At 39.1% G+C, this 20878-nt stretch overlaps 1 protein-coding gene across 1 annotated transcript in view; it reads right to left on the reverse strand.

The window, feature by feature from the left end:
• Positions 1-20878, reverse strand: part of clybl (citrate lyase beta like) — a 63779-nt gene that overhangs the window by 25875 nt on the left and 17026 nt on the right. The window contains exon 2 of the mRNA XM_004081449.4: positions 7708-7921. Coding sequence (XP_004081497.2) covers positions 7708-7921 — 214 coding nt within the window. The remainder of the gene's footprint in view (positions 1-7707; positions 7922-20878) is intronic.

A 20878-nucleotide genomic window follows, 5' to 3' on the forward strand; every position in this document is an offset into this window, starting at 1 on the left:
GGTGAATTACCTTCCATAACACCTGTAGAAATTTTGTATCTATTAAGCAGGTTTATCTTGTCCAAATTTGTGTTTATTGTGTATAGTGATGAGCAGGGATGAAAGTGAGTTGGTACTGCGTACCGGCAAGAGATCTGGGGGAGGTACGCTGTATCGGCTGGAAGATCAGCTGTGTGGCCGCTCTTCACTGCTTGTACAATTATTCAAAAGCAGCTGCAGGCTGATGCCACTAAAACTGTGAACCAGGCAGCACTTTATCTCACCATTTTAGTGTCTCGGTGGATCAGCAGCATGTGATCTGAGTATGAGGGAGACTGAGAGAGCACCAGGTGTAACAACAACAAACTACATCAACACAAAAACAACGTAAAGTAGAGAAAATGACACTGGAAATAAAGCAAAATCGGGAAGGATGTCACTCTTATTGATATTACAAAGGAAGGGTGTAGAGTCTGCAGAAAAATAATTCCATACAGAACCGTTTTCTAGATTCCTTGTCTTTCTTCAAGATAATAAAGTTTAAATAATTATGTGTACAAACAAACAAGTAAACAAGATTACTGTCAAATTCATTCACATTTTAGTTCCATAAATTCAGCCCACTGTTGTTTTACCACATCCAAATAATCCAAACGGAACCTCATTAGAACATTTTACCACATTGTACGGTCACACGTCTTTGCTAAATTCAAAGTGTTTCCGCACACTGGACTGGAACGATGGAATGATCATTTTTTGCTGTCATCACATGTGTGTTGTCCGCAGTGATGTCACTTTGTTGTTTTTAGACACATACCGTGTCTGAATCTAAATGGTATTTTCCAAGACCGATGTCATCAATTTATTTCCTTTTAAAACAATTGTGTAATAATATAGGTTGATTTGATTCAATTAAAAACTTGATTTAGACAAAACAATTTGGTTTGATATATCAATTAATCAATTAAACATTACACCCCTAATCTTCATTTACTGCTACTACAAAATGTACGTTGACGAAACTTGTTATAGTACCGACTTAGGCAAAAATCTAATTTCACCCTTGGTGATGAGGAAAAATAAAAATAGTGTCGGTAGACCTTTGGATTGATTCATTTATATTATCTTAAACAAAAGAAAAAGTTAAAACAATAATTGTACCATCAGGGAGTCAAAATAAACACAAATAAATGGAAAACCGTCTAATTTCTGTCTCAGGAATGCAGATATGGAATGAGTATTCCGTCTCACTATGTCCCTAGTTTAAAACTACTGAAACATCCTTGGATAAATCATACACTAGGCAGCTGAAGTGTTAGCTAAAAAAGGTCTGTAAGAATCTCAGTCTGTTCCTGTCCGTCTGTCTCTCTGTTGCTGCTGGAGTTGGATGGAGAGTTGCTGTATTGCCTCCTCCTCTGATCCCACCTCCTACTCACCTGGAGCCCGTGTTCCCATTAACACTATTAACAGTATAGATGCCCAACTCATTCCCATACTCATGCCAGATCGTCCAATGTTCAGTCTTATCCCTGCCAGTCTGTCTGCCTTGCTTCTAAGACTCTCAGTTCCAGTCCTGGTCTTCAGTCTTCATCTCCAGTCCTAATCTCCAGCTCCTGAAAATACAAGGCAGCCTGTTCTCCTGCCGGCCAGCTCATTCGCAGTCCAGTCTCTTCACCTGATTAGGACTTCTGGTCTTAAAAGAAACTGTCTTTACCTTCATCTGTCTGCTATCTGCTTTTTGATCCACCAGTCCCCCACAAAAGCGACATTGTTAAAGGTTTACCTAAAATATCCACATCTTGAGTGTTTGGAGGTTCAGTTTAAAATGCTCTATTTTTTAAGGTTTTGAGACGATATTTCATACATGATTTAAAAAGGCCTTTGACTTTTGTATTCAAGGAATATTTAGGACTACCTTAAAACTATCAGTATTAAATACTAACCCCAATCATGTTTTGATCTATTATAAAAGTGTCCCCAGAGATTTTTTGATCATGAATCTGCAGTTTTCAGCTAAACATTTTTAAAATAAGATTAATTTTCTAGGACATAGTTTCAGCAGAGCAGCAGGAGTTCATTTAATACAAACTTCTGAGTTGCACAGCGCAACGCCACCTCCCTTCTTCTCAGAGCTCTTTGTTTACTTGCTCTCCTGCTAACTTACAGCCCCTCACACCCCAAACCAACATTACTGGTGCAACAAATGATGAGCAATATTGGAGCTATCCAGCCGTACAGTTTTGAGCCAGATGCCAGCTCGGACGAGGAAAACAGGAATCGATTTGTCTGCAAATGGGTGTATCAGAACGGAGCGGAGCAGGGAGAGTGTGGCCCACCCAGCATATTTTGGACATAATTAATACAATCTTTTTCAAACTAGGTGTTCGTCTGCTCCTGATTCACAACTATTTTAATAATTAAATACTCCGAAATTCAATTTTAAACTTAATTTTCCTAATATATGTCCTCCATCATGAGAAAAATACCTCAAGAACATGTTAGAAACACCAAGAACACAATTTTCATTGAATTGGGTCTTTAAAAGATTTTCTAAAACTGATAAACTAGAGAGACTTTATCAGTACATATAAAAAAATATTTAAAGATACTTGCCATTTAAATAGAAACCCAGGGCTAAAATGTTTCTGCCTTTTAACTGCTGAAATCTGTGGGAGATGATTTCTTTTGAACTTATCACGAAAGAAAAGTGGCACACTTGATGTGGCAGTTTAGGAATAAACAAAAGTCACTACATTTTCTTGGAATAAGTAAGTGAAATAACAGTTTTTTTCAACAATGATGAACAGTTGGTTATTTCAATTGTAACAATCTGAAGCTATGCGTCTGTGTGCATTTTTGTTGTTGTTGTTTGTGAAGGTCTAAGTGTGTACATAAACACAATTAGGCAAGTGTTCGTTTTTTGTACTTTGGCTGTCTCGTGTGTGTTTGCAGGCTCGCTCCGGAGTGCAAGAGGTGCTCCCCGTTGCGCCGGCCGCGCCACTATGCCATCTGGAGAGGAAATCGAGTGTGAAGTACAGTATAGTTTGGGACCAAGCTCCGTGGCAGCGGCTCAGCAGTTAGTTCATTAGTTCCAAACTTCCAGGGATTAGGAGAGACTCTCTGCGGCAGGGAGGCAGGGGGGAGTCATGGAGGATGGAGGGACCCATGTGGGGAAAAGAGAAGGAGAAAGAAAACACCAGGAGGAATACTGGACCAAAGGGCATTGGGAGACAGAGACAGAACATGGGGGAGGGAGACATAAACAACCTTAACCCTGAGGACACAGGAGAGGGGAGACAGGCAAAAGCGAACAAGACAGTGAGACAGAGGAGGAAAGAGGACAGGTGTAGCTGTCAGTTCCGCTCCAAGGTTTCAACCTGCCCTCCCTACTCCTCCACCCCACTGATCATACAGATATGATGATATGTGTAAGAGTGTTAGAGCAGTCAGCCTTGTCTTCCCTCCCTTTTCTCCTCCTCTTGTCTCCCCTCTGGGTCTTTGGCAACAGTTAGCAAACTCTGGGTGGCTCCTACCCTTTAATCCCCGTCTCATCTCCCTACCTCTTAAGAAGTCGCCGTTTCTGCCAAGATGGTGTGCAGACATTTGGGGAGTCAAGGCAGCAGGCGTTTCAAGAAGACATTCCGAGACTTTTCCGACTGAAAGTACCTTTTCTGACACGTGGATCCCGGAAGGTGACGATGGATGAGGCATCGGTGCGCATCACAGGATAGTAGAGGTGGGCAGTAGCCCCATTTGAGGCCCTGCCACACATACCCAGTGATTAACCTCACACTTCACCAAAACGGTGTTTCAAGATGGCATTTAGAAAGCTCAGCCTGTGCTTTGTTCCCATTAGAGATGCATTACGAAACTTTGAGTCATTGTTGAGGCCTGGCATGTCTTAGCAAACCCACAGTGAGGGCTGTGTGGTTGTCATGGTGAATATAATTGCAGCGAGGTTACACACAGTAGAAACTGTCAGTGCAAACACACTCACATTTTAATAGCTAAATCTCTCTTCTATTTGAAGATCAGTTGGCACCAGAGCACATCTAAAGTTGACTTAATAAGACCTGTTAGGGGTGATAATTTCGACAATAGATGATGGCCGATGTTTACAGAGAATCCAGCAAATTTCTGTTGGTGGCGCAAAACTCAGTTCTTGAATTCGGCTGATTTTTCAACATCAGCTTCTAACACGCCTTAAGTATTGTGTCTTTCTTCAAACATACATACATTGGCACTTGAAGGGTTAAAGGTTTAAAAGAAAGATATATTTTGAACACAAATAAGACACCGTAAAAGCAGCAAAATACATTTCTGGGAAAAAAAATCTGAATAAGGTAAGAAGTAACCTTTGACCTTTGGCTTAAGGGAAGTTTAAAATAAAATTAACTGGAGGTAGGTTTTTAAAAGTAATCCTTGGCAATCCTTAGAAAAGTCAGTTCCTTTTTACTCCAATTTAAAATCATTTAGTTTTCATTCTCATTCTGCCTCCATTAATTACTTATCCATAACAACTTTACTGGGTGTTAATTAAAAGTCTCTGGCTCGCCTCTACTACTGCTTCTACACCTGGCTGTGGATCCTGTCTCCGGCTCGACTCGGGCCCCTGACTGTCCCCCCAACTCCGTCTGGATGAAGCTCGTCTGCTGGACTTTAAATATGTAGTTGTAGCGTTAGATAAATTAATTCTTCTCTAAGAGTTCTGGTACATCACCTGTCCGTCCTGGGGGAGGATCCCTCCTTCATGTGGGCACCCCTGAGGTTTCTTCCTTTTTTCAGGAATTTGTTTTTTTTAGGAGTTTTTCCTTACCGTGAAGGAGGGTCTAAGGCAGGGGTCGGGAACCTATGGCTCGCGAGCCATATATGGCTCTTTTGATGGTCACATGTGGCTCGCAGACAAATCTTTAATTATACTTTTTTTTTCATTAGACCAGTCCTTCTCGGGCGCTGCGATGCCAGAAGCGCGCAGTCGTAGCGGTGCTTAGAGAGAAAAATCTGCGCCAGCGCTATCAGTTTACTATTATCTATTATTTCACAGAGTTTGTACCACCTGGAAACCTGTGAATTGCCGTGCCTAAAACTGCGCCCTCCCGTCTCTGAGAAAGAGTGCGCAGATGCGGGGACGGGATGTTAGAGGAAGAAAGCAGAGGGTGGGGGTGAGGTGTTGTGGGGACAGGCAGCAGGTGAATCGCGCAGGGATTGTAAATACGTAAAACCCACTGCCCGTCATTCACTGTAGCGTGTGAGTGTGTGTTTGGCTCCGTATCTGCATGTGATCAGTCTGTCTCACATCTAAAGAACATTCAGACCTAAGATCACGTTTAAAGTCTCAACGCCTGCATGAAGCAGAAACTCACCACGTATCAACCAGACTAGACCATCAGCAGAACTACCACGAGAAATACTCATCATTTATAAGCAACAGCATAACAATGTTATTAAAAAGAATCCACAGACTTATTGTCCTTTAAAAATGTTGAAATTACATCAAATGCACACATTCATTTGTATTTTTAGTTTTAAACATATTGTCGCGGACTGAGCGGCTGTTGGGCCGCGTTGAAAGTTCTGAAGTTCATTGAACGCATCTGATTGGCTCTCAGTTCTGTCGCTCAGCCTGTAATTAGGTAGTTTGGACCAATGGTGTTCAGCCATGGGCCAAATAAGGGAAATGGGAGGGCTGAGCAGGAGGGGGGGAATATAAAGTTGGGAGAAGCGCTCTTGTCTCAGCGGGAGAGATTAAGGAGTTGCTGAAGTATTTGTACGGCGTTTGTCGCGGTCTGCAGTAACCAGAATAAAGAACCTTAAAAGAGGTTAAGTCTCCGTGCCTCCGTGTGGGAAAGGGACACTACATTATTGTATGGCTCTTTCGAAATTACATTTCAAAATATGTGGCGTTTATGGCTCTCTTGGCCAAAAAGGTTCCCGACCCCTGGTCTAAGGGCATGGATGCCAGTTTAGTTTAGTCAGTTTGTTAGTTCAATGTAGTATTTTCCTATTGAATTCTATGTATTCATGATACTTTTGAGTTAATGTTTCACTTTTTCAATTACCGATACGAAGCGCATCGAGACGACTGTTGTTGTGAATTTGGGCTATACAAATAAAATTGAATTGAATCGATTTCTTTGAACTTCCTCTTAAAATAAAATAAAAAGTGACATCAAGTTTACACACAAAAAGAACATGGTATTTTGACTTATAGATGATATTAAAACCCCTTTTATTTAAACCTTAGGTATTTTAGGTGTGATTGCAGTTTGATTTCCTCGCTCAAAGAGAGGGAGGGATTCTTCTGCCTCTCGACAAAAACCCTCCCAGATAAATATTTTATGTCAACAAACACCGTTTTGTTGATTCATCAAACACTGAAAGTAAAAAAAAAGATAACACCCCAGGGTTTTAAAACAAAAATGAAACTTTCACAACAAATCCAGCAGTACTTCAACTTAACACATGACAACGATCATCCAACAGCAAAGAGGCATTATCCTTAAAGAAAGTTCAATCACAGCCTTCCTGGATTTCTGATTACCAGAGAGAAGAAAGACACCTATAACTTGAGAAGTGAAGAAAAGGTCTCAGCGGGGAAGAGGAATTTTGTTATTGGGCAAATTAATATTTTTTTCTTTTACACAGCATGGCAACAGCAACACATAATAGCTTGAAAGAACCGTACACACTGAGCTTGAAACTACTCAGTTAAAGCACGATTCTTGTCATAATGCCATTGATTACTTTGTGTGATGCAGTGCTGAGGTAGGAAAAATGTGAAAAAGAATAAAGTGCTGGGATTTATGATGAAGATAAACTAAGCTGTTTTCTAAAAGTTCTTGTTGGTATTTTGATGTGCATTACTGGAGCAAAGTGTTTTAATCCCGCTGAGGTACATCATTTTGCATTTTAAAGGAACTGAAGTACCCTGTTGCTAATGTAATTTTCCCCCTCAGAGTCAGCAAGCTATACCAGGGTGACAGGTTTAACCCAGCAGCTAACTGCAGAGACAGCCTTTTAAGAAAGGTTGAAAAAATGTCACATTTAAGATACAGGAACTTCCTGGAAAACCAGACTATTATAAAACTTTATCTGTGTTGTTTTGATAAATAACTAGAATGGTGTAAAATGACATGACTCCACCAATTGAATTAGGTTAATGGTCCCTAATGTGCTCCATTCTTCAACCGTTTACCACAATAAAGACGGAAGCTCTGACATCCACCGACGCCATTGGAGGGTCAGAGTTGTAGCCTGTCAGTCACGCGGGCCATCATTGTCTTTGTCTGCTACAGGAACAGCCTCCAGCTATATCAATCATCTTTATTATCATGACTTAAAAACCTTTGTTGGTTAACTTTCTGCCCAAGCCCTTTCTTTATCCCACACTCCAATCACAATTTCATGGGCGGTTCAGCTGAGCCAATGGGCTGAGTGGGCAGAAGGAGAATCCTTTTTAACCTGCTGCATCTGGTGCTTTCCCACTGTTCACCCAGTGGGACAGTCACCTTGGTTTATATGACTGATGGTGGGGGAGGTAACACTGGCTTTCTGCAGTCATAATGGAGTAAAACGTGCCTTTTTTAAAAAAAATCCTCCTTTGGTAATTTTCTTTTAATTGGCTAAGGGGAAGCACCTGCCTAGTTGAAAGAGGCTAAAAATATCCCCACGAAACTATTCTTTCAGAGTGCTTTGCTGTTTTGTGTTTATAGCGGAGCATTTCTTTACCTTTTTAGTGAGAGCCACACCATCTTCACAGTCCAACACAGCACAATCGACATCCAGCGTGGGCAGTTTCTTCAATTTTCGCTCATCATTGCCAGGGCAGTAGAGAACTGCCCTACGGGGGATGTAGCCCAGAGAGGAGCCTGCAAGGTGATGGTGATGGTGCCATGTTTCCGTATACATCTGCCAGACTGCAGGCAGGAGCCAGCCGCTCTCCCTGTCAGCACAAATATATACAGACATAAGCGTACAGTGGCATATAGACATCTGCGAGCTCTTCTACCACTGCATAAATATACACAAAACTTGGCAAGGGCGATAGGGATGCACATTTACTTGTCTTTGATGCATGTTTCTCAGGCTGCTGATGATGTTGAGTTAGTCATAATATCTAAAGCATCTGTTATAGTCATTCTGAATTTCACCCAGCTTCCAACTTTTGAGGTAAAGAGGGAGTGTTTAAAAAAATTTGAAGGATCCACGTTGCCCTTCAGCTGTTCACCAATGTCCAGATTATATGCCGACCTATACTTTGGTTCATCCACTCACACACTTGTCCTTCGACCTGACTGAATATCAAAGGAGCGTAGAAAGTAATTGACTGCGGCCAAAGGCTATGCCCACTTTTGCTATTTAAATAAAAAAAAAGATAACTATTGTCATGTTTATGCGTGGAACACATGTCAAACAGGCTAAAGAGAAATTTGAATAAAGTAGCTGTCTTGACAAAAGTGAAAATAACTTTCAGATTAAACCAATATCAATTGTTATAACTGTAGAGATAGTAGGGGTGTAAAAATTAATCAACTTATTTGATGAATCAATGTTTTATTTATATTTTCTAAGCAGAGGGATCTGCCTGAGGCAAGTTGTTAATCAAATCAACTGATATCATTATAAAATTGTTTTGAAATGAAATAAATCAATTATAACCCGAATAAATGATAAATCGATATTGGAAAATACCATTTGGATTGAGGCAATGTAGGTTTATTTAGCTATAACCTAAAAATGACCAAGTGCCATTACAGCTAACAACACACAGGATGGCAGCAAAAAACAATAAAGCCATCATTACAGTTCAATATGTGGAAACACTTTAAATAAGCAAAGACATGTGGCCACTAATAATAATATTAATTTAATTGTTGTTAAAATGAATCATTACACCCCTAAGAGATAATATAATTCAGGAAAGAGACATTTCTACAGTATTAGTCATAATAATAGTTCTAAATTTAAATCAACATGTTGACAGACACAATAAGTTTGGATCTGGATACAAGTACGAACAATAAAAGAAAAAGCAATACAATTATACCTTCATCTTAAATGGATTGGCTTATTTTTATTTTCTGCTCTTAAATGAAGCTTTAGTGACTTTAAGAGCTACTTAATCCTGTCAACGATCCCACATGCCCTCCAGTCTCAATGGGGTCTGATCTACAATGGGATGTTGCAGTGGTAGCAGGCAGTTAAAGCCAACTCAGAACACATCAATCACTTTAGTGCTGCCAGTCAAAGAGGCTTTAGACTGCGAGAAGTTTAGCCACATCTGCGCAAAATGAGTTGGAAGGAATGCAGATAAGGGAGCCGGTTATTAAAATAGTAGTGCTTTTTGTGGTACAAGCACCAAATTTGGCATGGCTGTACCTTAGCATCCCCTCTTTCAGAAAAGAACGTTAGCCATGAGAAAATCCAAGATTTTGAAATATATGTAAAAAAAATGATATATATAAATATATTTATACATAATATATATATATATATATATATATATATATATATATATATATATATATACACACATACATATCAATATATATACACATATATATATATATATATATATATATATATATATATATATATATATATATATATGTGTATATATATTGATATGTATGTGTGTATATATATACACACATACATATATATATATATATATATATATATATATATATATATATATATATATATATATATATATATATATATATATATATATATATTTATACATATACATATAAAATAGTATACTGTAGGTACCCCTCAAGTTTAAAGACTGCATTTTGTGCATGAAGAGCTCCTATTGTTGAGACTGTGGTAAACAGACATTGAATATTTTTGTAACAATTAAGTGTGTGGTCACCATTTTGGAGTACAGCCATGCCAAAATTGGTATTAGTTCCACAAAATGCACTATCAATCTAACATACTCCGTTAGTAGTAATAGACACCACTGAAATATGAAGTGTAAACAGGAGGTACAGGAAGAAGGTGTGGAGAGTGCAAATCGCCAACAATCTATCTACTTTGTGGACCTTGTTACTTAATCATGAAAAGTTTATTTAGAGAGGAAAAAGCAGTGAGTATCGGAAGAAAGAACTCAGCTTTTTTTTCTTTATGGTTAAGGTCCTGACATGGGAAAACATTAGAATTAGGAGAGGTTATACTTATTTATATGTTGTTGACTATGAGAAAGAGAAAATACAACACAATTTTGACTTGTATACCAACTGCTGGTTGTCTATTTAGTCACTTCAGCAATCCTACCAAATGTGTGAATGAAAACAGAAAAGAAGCCCTGAAGGTCTGGAGCTCCTAGAGGAGCTACCTATAGAGTTGTTAGCATCTGGGAAAAACCCAAATCTCTGGGTTCAGTCAGTCCTCAGTCATCTATCTCTCTTTGCCTTTTTCCCCACATCTTTTGTAAAATGGTTTCTTGTGACCAAAGTGTCCACATTTTCTGGGATAGAACTGAATCTGTGTTCAGTGGGACAAATGTGTTTCACATTTTTCAGTGCTTATTCTTTGAACTGTGCACATCTTGACTGTGTATTTATCAAATTCTTAGCTTCTGTCTATTTTATGCTGGTACACAATAAGTTAATGAAGTCACTAACAAATGAGCATCAAGTTTGAGGGCAATTTTTTTCATAGCTGGACAAATGGGTCAAAGAACTCTAAGGCTGTTGGTCTAGAGCAGTGTTTTTCACAACCTTTTTTGAGCCACGGCACACTTTAACCTTGATAGAAATCCCACGGCACACCGGCATCAAAAACTTAAAAAAAGGAGAAACTCGTAGTCTGTATTGATCCACAGCCCCTCCACAATCTCACATGCATTTTTGTGATAATTGTGGCAGAAAAAGCTAGAAGTTGCAGCTGTTTTTTCTAAAAGATGTAATAAAAATTAAGTTAGAAGATTTGAAAACTGTTTGATGTGTGTTCGTTGTGGTTTCAAGACGTTAAAGGAAGACTTATTGTGCGCTGAGAGACTGTCACTTTAACCCAATGCCTCATGGGAGATGTAGAGCAAACAGCCGCCGAACGCCAGATAGACTCGCGTCTCTGAGCTTCATTGTTTTGTTCACTTGTTGCATGGTCTGACACCGGATTCTGTGGAAAGCTACACCGCTAAAGACGAGCTTTAGCTGGTATTTTTGTTAGAACTGAGAGACTTTATGAGCAGAATCAGAACAAGGAAATGAATACTTTAACCAGTTCTGATTGGTCATACTGATGACATATGATTAAGCCTTCAAGAATGATTGGTGGAGACAGTTAAAGGGGCGGGACTTTTCCGAAAACGTCTGAAGCTACGTCTAAATCGCGGTACTGTCATTCTTATCTAAGGAACGAGTACATCAGAGGGACGGCTCATGTTGCCTGTGTTAGCGACAAAGTCAGAGAAGCCAGACTGAGATGGTTTGGACATGTTCAGAGGAGGGATAGTGGATATATTGGTAGAAGGATGTTGGAGATGGAGCTGCCTGGCCGGAGGGCAAGAGGACGGCCAAAGAAGAGATATATGGATGTCTTAACAGAGGACATGAAGTTGGCTAACGTTAGGGTAGAAGATGTTCATGATAGAGTGAGGTGGAAAAGGATGATTCGCTGTGGCGACCCCTGATGGGAAAAGCCGAAAGAGAAAGAAGAAGACTGTCATTCTTATCAAAATGTCTTTAATAGAATCAAATAAACACAAAGAAAAAAGTATTTTACGATCTTTCATATTCCTAACTACTCAGTGTTTTATCAGGACCTGTTTGGATGAACACAGAGCTGATATCCTGGAGATGGAAAATGTTTTTAGATCAGTCAATGAGGGCAATTTTCCACGGCACACCTGACCATCTCCCATGGCACACTAGTGTGCCGCGCCATACTGGTTGAAAAACACTGGTCTAGAGAACCAATGTAAACACCAATGATATTAGGGGTTTTACCAGTGGACCCCAAGCATTATTGGACCATGTCTAAGTTTAATGTCAGACAATATTTTCAAGGACCAGCCTGTATGAGGTCAGAGTTGGTTGCTAGTTTTTCTTAGTTCTGTCTTCCCTTGTCCTCTTAAGACCCAAGCTAATATCTAAGCCAACCCTCTACATACATACTTAGTCACAGGACCCCAGAATTAACTAATGTGGTAATATAACCCAAAATGTGATGTCCACACATGTGTACACCAGGTATGAAGAAGTTAAAGTCCTCTTAAGTTAACTTTTGCACTTAAGTTAAGGGGAAATATATTTGTTACTTTAAAATGGTACTATATGAAGTCTAGTGTAAAAAAGACAATTTGAACGTACATGTAGATATTTTACATAGGATTGATAAGAATAAATAATTAAAAGCAAAATTACAGTTTTTTTTTCATTAAACACCATTGGAGTCTAGTTCCTGACAATAAGGTCAAGTACTGAAATAACTCAATTTAGGATTACACAGGATTATCTTTCAGAGCAAAAAGAATAATCATAATGTTTTTAAATAAAATCTTGACCCATTGTTTATTTATCCTAAACACAGGGAAGTTTTTTCTTTGATAAAGTTTTTTTTTGTTTTTAACGGGGGCCTTCTTACTTTAACTTTGCTTTTTGGAAAATTTTCTCTTTCACACTTTATGTCCCTCTCACAAGTTTCCACAAATCAGGAACTTTGTTTTATTGAATCTTTACCTTCTGTAAAATATCTGCAGCTTGTTTAAATTTTCTTTGTATACAAGAAACCCATAAAAATGTGAATTTCCCTTAGGGTTGTTCTTAATCGTCAGAGCAAAAGCTAAAAAGCTGGTCACCAACTTCAGCTTTGTCTGACTTTTGCGGTAGGGTAGATATTTATTTACAACCAAATAGAAATCATACAAAACTGGTATTTTCTAAATATATTGTAAACATGAATCCACCGTGTGCAACTTTGTTAGTAGTGTCCTAAAACATTAGAGACAGTTGACGGATTTTATGCAGAGTGGCTTGGTACATGGGAACAACTTGTCCTGTCTGATTGAAGGCTGTCTGAATACAGACCAAGCACAAGGTTTAAGGCTCAATCCAGACCAATTTATAAAGAATCTGTCCTGACCAATAGACTTTTTGAGTCTGAATAGACCACTAGTGACCCAGACCAGTCCCAGTCCGCACCCTTGAGGTTGTGAACCTGCAGATTATGAAGCATTTCCCAACTGTTTGGAGTTGAGTGCATTTAAACAAAACATTTATTCCCCACATATTTATCATTACCAATGTTCCTGGGTCAAAAATACCAGCAATTTTTTTGCAACGTCATATAAACTAAAAAAGCAATACATTCTCGGTCTCAATAAACATGATAAATGTGAGATTACACTGAGTACTATTAGTATAAAAAATATAGTTTTACATGCCAAATGGACATGGGAACATGCCAAAAAAATGTATTTTAAATGTTTTAAAGTACAGAAAAAACAAATAAATGCATATTAAAAACTATAAGACCTGTGGAACAAAAGTAGTGTCTAGGATAAAAAAAATAAAAAATACTGCCTTTTCAAATAAACACCCCATACCCACCAGCAAGCCATGTTGAAGAGATGTTTCAGGATTTTTTTTTGCACCCATGTGACCTAAGCACCTTTCAGTCAGTGACTCCACCTCAAACTTTTCTGTACATCAAAGTAACCTTGAGGTAAATGTGATCTGAAACTTGGCTGAAGATCTCTTATCCAATACTGAGATGTATTCTAGTAGGATATATGAATAAAATGCTTTTAACACACATAAAGAAAAAAGAAAAACATTAAAAAACATTGAACAACTTTGGCTTAAAGTCCCACTCACAGATCTTTTAATCTATTGTAAAAGCGTTCCTAGTGTTCTTTGAATTATGATTTTAATGTTTTTAAGCTACATAAATAAAAAAGATGTCGTTTTCTAGGACATAGTTTCTGCAGAGCGGTAGGAGTTCATCAGAAAATGCACTCTGTTGTTCAACTTTTTGTCTCCCCCAATGGAGACTTTAATAAAAGCATGTAGTTATTTCTGTTGTTGTGACCTTTGTCTGCACCACAGCTTTGTAAATGAAAATTTTGTCACACAGTATTGTATAAAGTCACTGATCTTTCTGGTCTGCCCATCAACAGTGTGCTTTGGAAAGCTTCAGGTAATTGCTTCATTACCATGATATTTTGTCTCCATTCTGTGCAACTCTACTGGCCTCCACATGGCAGCATAACAGCCTAATTCAGACAGTAATATTCATCCCACTACTCGAATTACAAGTAAATAACACAAAACCTGCTAAAAAATGTTAAATAAAAAAAAAAAAGCCCTGATAACAGCCTGTCTAACAATATGTAGATTTCCACATTTGCCTCCAGCGTGGCGGTGAAGGGAGAAGCTGTGTCTAAAATGCACAAAATTAAAGATCTGTGTTTCCACCCAAAAAAATAATCAGCTTCTTCTTAATATGTAAATGACATTCTGGGGTCTGTTTACTTGAGATTCCAGATAAAAAATCTACTACAAATAAAAGATGAAATAAAGAGCAGGAAGGAAATCAATGTTGGTGAAACATCAACAAGCCCCCCCTTCGTCTTCAGAAACCTGTCTGAAATAAAATAAATAAAAATGGTCAAGAACATATCAATATTTACCTGGTTTCACATACCTGCCTGTCTGGCACTTTGTTTCTTAGAAGGAAAAAAGAGAACTGAAGCCTTCGCCACACGTAGACCTCTTCTCAGCATGATGCGGTAATGTGTATGTGTCACCCCCCCCTCCCTTCTTTTCTTTTTTTTTTTTTGTTTGTTTTCTCTACAATGCCTCAGGACTGAAGACACAAGTGGATGGCAAAGACATGCTAGAAAAATAACCAGAGAAACCCAAGACAGAGAAAGGAAAGAATCAAACACTTTTCTCCTACTTCTTTGCCCCCTGCTTCTTCTGCTTGCCCTCCAGCAAGTTGGAGCTCAGTATGAGCAAACCATTCCCCTCCAGATTAAATCAGCTGGAGGCTATCTTCCCTTTTATCAAAACAGGGGAACCAAGAGAATAACCTATTAGACATATTACACTTTTGCTGATTATAAACAACCGTCACAAAAACGATTACTTACCTCAGTATCCTAGTTTGCTCAGATTACAAAAGAAAAAGATATAAATGTCAAATAACTTCTATGTTTACATCTGTGTTACACCTCACAGATGTTTCACCTGCAGTTTGTTCTTTTAGTGAGTCTAAACTGTTCATATTACATAATCTTAACCTTATTTTAAAGTGCAATCCAATCATCTTTTGATCTACTGGTACTTTAAAAGCATTCCAAGTGATCTTTTATTTATGCCATTTTTAGACAAAATCAAAAAACCTGTGTCGTTTTCAAGCACATAGTTTAAAACGGCGAGCAATATTGGGGCTATTCAGTCGTACAGTTTTGAGCCATGTCCTTGGTCAGATGAGGAAAACGAAGACGTACATGGATGTAGCCATCTACAAGCGGACGCATCGGAATGGAGCAGAGCCGGGAGCTTGTGGCCCACCGATTGTAGGACCCATCTCATTGCTACATCACGTCCAACTGCATTTTTTGTTTGCTCCTGATTCACAATGATTTGAATAAAGAAATACTCAGAAATTGAATTTTAAGCTTAATTTTCTGTATACATGCCCTCCATCATGAGAAAGAAAACCACAAGAACACGTTAAAACACCGAAAACACCATTTTCATCTGATTGGGTCTGTAAGGAGTTGAATGCAACCAGGTAGATACATGTTTTCATTTTGGTTAATGTAATTTGTCGCGTTGAAACTTTATATTTAAGTTGTTTATTTTTGTGTTGCTTTGCCGGTGACTTTGTGACGTCATAGACATTTAAAGAATAAAGTCATCAGTTGCAACAAACTGCGGTTTAATTTCTTCACCCAAGAGAGTGGGAGAGTGGATTTATATCTTTCTGATTCGGCCATTTCCAATGAATATACATTGCAGTCAACTAAACACTTTACTCTTAACTTCCATCCATGCCCTGTCCCCTTTTCAGTCTAATTAGTTTGGCTTTTATGCCTTAATCTACACAATGAGGACAAAGTCACGGCAGTTATCTCTCGCAACCAAAGCCGGCGTACCTGTAATCCTCAAACGCGCTGGCTTTCTCTCAGCACACAATGCTCTTTATGTGCCGCTGAAATCCCACCTTCAGGAATTAGGCAAACCCACTTCCTTTTTAAAGGTATGGAGACATCTTAATGACTCAGGGTGGAAAAAATCTAAAAATGATATCCCATCACACCCTGTTCAGCTCCCTCTGTTGACGTCTGTCACAAACAGAACAATGTCATATTTCCTCTCCTCAGAGAATTATGTAGACGCAACTGTCATTTGGTTAATTCAGATCTATGGTTAAAGCCAACAGTAAATGTGGCATACCAAACGTTAGACAACAATTTAGAAAAACAGATCAATAAATTCATCATTAAAACGTAATAAAGGGGGAGGTCAAAAAGGTCAACCAAGTCGCTCAATTTAAGGAGGGCACAAGGGGGTTAGCTTTTAACTTAGCATTTTTATTGACTCTGGCAAAACAAAATGAACGGGCTCTGTAGGATTGTGCTCTCTGCATTGGTCATTGAGGCCCTCAGAGCCCCATTGTAGTCACTTTGAAGAGAATGAAAGGAAACCCCACTGGTGGAAATGCAGTGGAACAGCCCCACAACAGGCCACAACTGTTCCCTTATGCATGAAAGGCAGGGACATAAAAGACAAGATGGACTTCTGAGGTAGAGCCAAAAACAAAGGCAACAAAAGTGCTGATCACGAGGGGATGACACGACTCGTCTCAGCAGAAAGAGCAGGGAAAAAAGGGGCAGGCGACAATAGCACTCTCAGCCAAATGACATGTTGAAGAATTGAAAAATCCACACAAGAAGTGTCTTTTCAATTCCCTAAACCCACAAGAGTTGAGTGACTGTCGGCTGGACCCCGGTCAGATTGAGGGACGGGTGGGCTTCAAAACAGCCCGCAGGTTTTCACTCTCTAAATTTCTTTCCCCAAGTCCTCTGCTGTTTTGGCAAACAACTTGGCAACAACAGAGACAGACTGGGGCGATGGCTTTAGTCTGCACAAACCAAACCAAAAACCAAACCAAACCTAATCAAAACATGGTGGGTTTCACTCCCGCAGCTTCCGTTTTGATCTATCGGCTGTCTGAGGTTCTGATCTGTTTCTGTTTGTGGGTAATGCACAATTATGCTGCTGGCTGGGCCTCCATGGAAACGGTCTGACGAACAAAACTATGTTTGCTCCCTTGTAAAATACATCCTTGTGTTTATAAAGCCGCTGATTTTCGGGCCGGGTTTCATCAGTCGGACTCAATTTTTTGTCAATTAAAATTCTTCTAGAATATTTTTTTCTCTTTAAGGAACTAAATACCCTTGGATAATAAATAGATTTGTGATTCAATTTAAAGTTATTTTGAAGCACTCATAGAAATGTTTTAGCTATGCAATCGGATGACGTGAAAAATAAAATAAAGTTACGACAAATTAATTTGAATTGTAGTTTAATTCAACTGCTGACATCAATACATGTGAAATATATACATATAGCAAAATGTTATTTGGCAAATAAAGTGGATTTCTTAAAGATCAATGACTTGTTGAAACAAGCTCTTAACAGGCTTCCACAGGTTAAGGCCTCTTCTAAAGTAGCCTGGGGCCTATCCCACAATTCTTCACACACACCCATGCGCCCTTTCACTGACCATCACCCGGTCTGATTAATGGATCGATGTGTGAATTGATTAGTGAAGAAGAGGTGGGAATAGTAACATAGGTCAAACGTCAATAATGTCCCTCCAACAAAAGGTGGAAGACGTAAAATCTACTCGTGATAGCCTGCAGCCAGACCTCTACCCATCAAAGCCCTGGCAGAGCTAACATAAAGGCCCCAGCACATTCTCTAGCCTACCCTGCCCTCCCTTTACACCACTCCTTTTCTCTTGGTAATGCTGTCCGTTAAAGTGGCAGGAACCATTCTGGGAGCTGCTTGTCAACTCACCTTCATAAAACAAGCCGTAAAGCAGCAAATAACAGGCTTATATGGCTTCATTATGCTGCCTATGCAGGATCACAGCCCTGGGCTGAGGGGTGAGGGGTCTGTGCTGGTTGCGAAAGGGGTAGAGAGAGCGTTGGCAAGAAAAAAACATTGTTTTCGCCAAGATTTGTTGTCACATCAGCTGTCATCATGTCCATATTTACTAAGGATAGGGGGCCACTTGACCTCTTCAACTCTCTCCACCCTGCAATACTAGACTACAAAGCAAAGCACACTTGAAGAAGCTGTGGCGGTCATTCTCAGTCTTCGACAAACTACTCCAACATATACCTTTTAATTCTTAATTAGAAATACCATATTTAAAGGTATTTGACAAAACCCCACTTTACCCCAACCCAAGCAGAGTGTATCTGAACAGTAATAGGCAGGAGATGGGGAGAACAGAGGCAGATGGACTTTGCATCTGTGACTGTAAACCTTTGGCCCCAGCAGGGCTGGACATGAGAGAATTTCTCATTTATTACATGCAAATATCTCTGGCCTGCTTCTCAACCTGACAAGAGGCACCACATTACAGTAAATGTCTCAGGTTGTGCCTCTGAACATCTATGCTGTCTTTTGTTTCCAGAATCAGACATGGATGTCTGGCAAAGAAGTCTAAATCAGTAGGTGGAGCAGCAAGAATGAGCACTTATGCATCGATCTGTGTCTGGTTCGTTTAAAGCCTGGGTGCCTGGTCTTTAAATAGAAATCAAAATGAGAGTTGTGGTTTTGGCAAGGATACAGTTTAAAATGTTTTTTTAAAGCAACATTTGTAACTACTTGTGATGAAATGTAATAACTCGATTCTAAAAAACAAAACAAAAATTAGTAGGGACTTGTTAATGTTCCGATTTGCGGACATAACAACAAATAGTCTCCTGAAATTAGCAAGTCAAATATTCAGTGTGGAGGGCTGGTGGAACATCTGGTGGACAGGCCTAACCAGGTAAGTCTCCTTGTATGAGCCTATCTGTCATCGGCACAACTGCACTCATGTTAACAACAGCTACATTATTATTATGTAGATATTTCAACTGCATGCTCTAAAAACCTTTTTTCCTTCTTATGGATGGTAATTTGGTTGAGAAATCCTGAGCACGGGAGGATAGAGGCAAAGGAGAGTTGGGGAACCTTTTACTATGATTTTTGTCACCAAAAATGATTCACATAAAGAAAGAAATCAGTGTGTGTTGGTTTCTAACCAACCAACTGAAAAAAAAACTATCATTCACAGGACCATCTTTCACTAAATAAGACCCTCATAGGTCAACAAATCCATCTCCCAATGCTTCTGGCAGTAAGATGTATACTGTGACCCCATAGCCACATGATCACACACCAGTCAGATAACCCAAATAGGCCTACTGGGACACACACCCTGAAAGGAAAAACTACATAAGGTTGGCAAAGGTTCCAAGTTTTTTTTTTCCCTTCTACACTCACACACAAACAGAGTTTCCATTTCATACTTCCATACGTTTGGACTGTGGCCAGAGGGCATCAAACATGTCACCATTGAACCATATGGACTCATATTTGAGCCTAATCTAAAAACACTGCAGCATGCAGACACATATTCTAGCCTGCCTGCAAATACTAGTATGAGGACAGCTAAACAGCGTTGCCATCTTGAGCCTCCTGGACAACTGGGACCAGCTGACGCTGTGGAGTCAGAATGCATTAGGACTTGCAAGGTGGTTTGCACTTCTCCTCTCTATTACATAACTCGCAATGAGACAGATTACCAGCAATCATTCCAAAAAGTAAAACACGTTTTAAAAACTGCAGTACCTTCAGTTTACATACAGCATCACGTACATGAAGATTACACATGCACCCATAAAGCATGTTCAATTAATTAAACAGCTATAACTGCTTAATAACCAGTTATAATTGTTTAATTAAGCAGTTAGAACTCCTGAGAGAATGTCTTGAATAATCTTTAGAGAAAGTCCTGGGAGACAAAACTGAATGGAAGCCAAACAAAGGCTGGAATAGGGATCAGATGATTTGGCACCCGTTAAGTCTATGAGAGCAAACAATAAATGCGCAAACACACGAACGACTGAATGTGAACACATCATAAACAATTTCTTGAAAAAGTACTAATGACTATTGGGATCTCTGGCCGCTTCATTGCCCATCCGGGCCTAGACAAAAATAAACCAGAGCACATCTTTTTACAATTTATAGGGAAATTTGAAGGACAGGTTTGGTGGGAAAATCCACTGGGAAGACCAGAACATACTTACTAAGGTGTTGCATGACTTACGATTGGATCTCTGTTGAAACTAAATTAATGAAAAAAGAAAAACAGGATGGTAAAAAGGGGACATCTGTGAGGCATGATGTGTCATGAGCGAGCATAGGCACTTTTGGATCACAGTCCATTTAATTAATCTCCCTTTCTGCAACCCCACCAAACACACATAAGCACACCAGACCCTGTACAGCTTCCCTGTAAGATGCCTGTGCCCCCAAGTGGTTGGACAGAATAACTACAGAACAACTGCATAGGTTCTCCTCTGTTGGAGTTTGTATTTTGTCTTTGAAAAGTTCAATAGTAAAAAAATAAAAATAAAAAAAAACTGCATAAGTACTAACTTTGCGTCAATGGCCATTATGCTGTTTTATTTTTGTATCTTACCACTATAACCAGTTTAGCTTTTTTTAATGCAGGCAAAACTGGACACATCCTAATAAGGTAAATATATTACTTAAAATGACAGTATTTGTAACTTGGTGTTAGTTTTTTCTTTGAATAAAATCTGTAGATAAATAATCATTTCTTTTTATCAGTAGTAAATAGTCAGACT

This window comes from Oryzias latipes, chromosome 21 (assembly GCF_002234675.1).
Source record: "Oryzias latipes chromosome 21, ASM223467v1".
NCBI classification, from domain to species: domain Eukaryota; kingdom Metazoa; phylum Chordata; class Actinopteri; order Beloniformes; family Adrianichthyidae; genus Oryzias; species Oryzias latipes.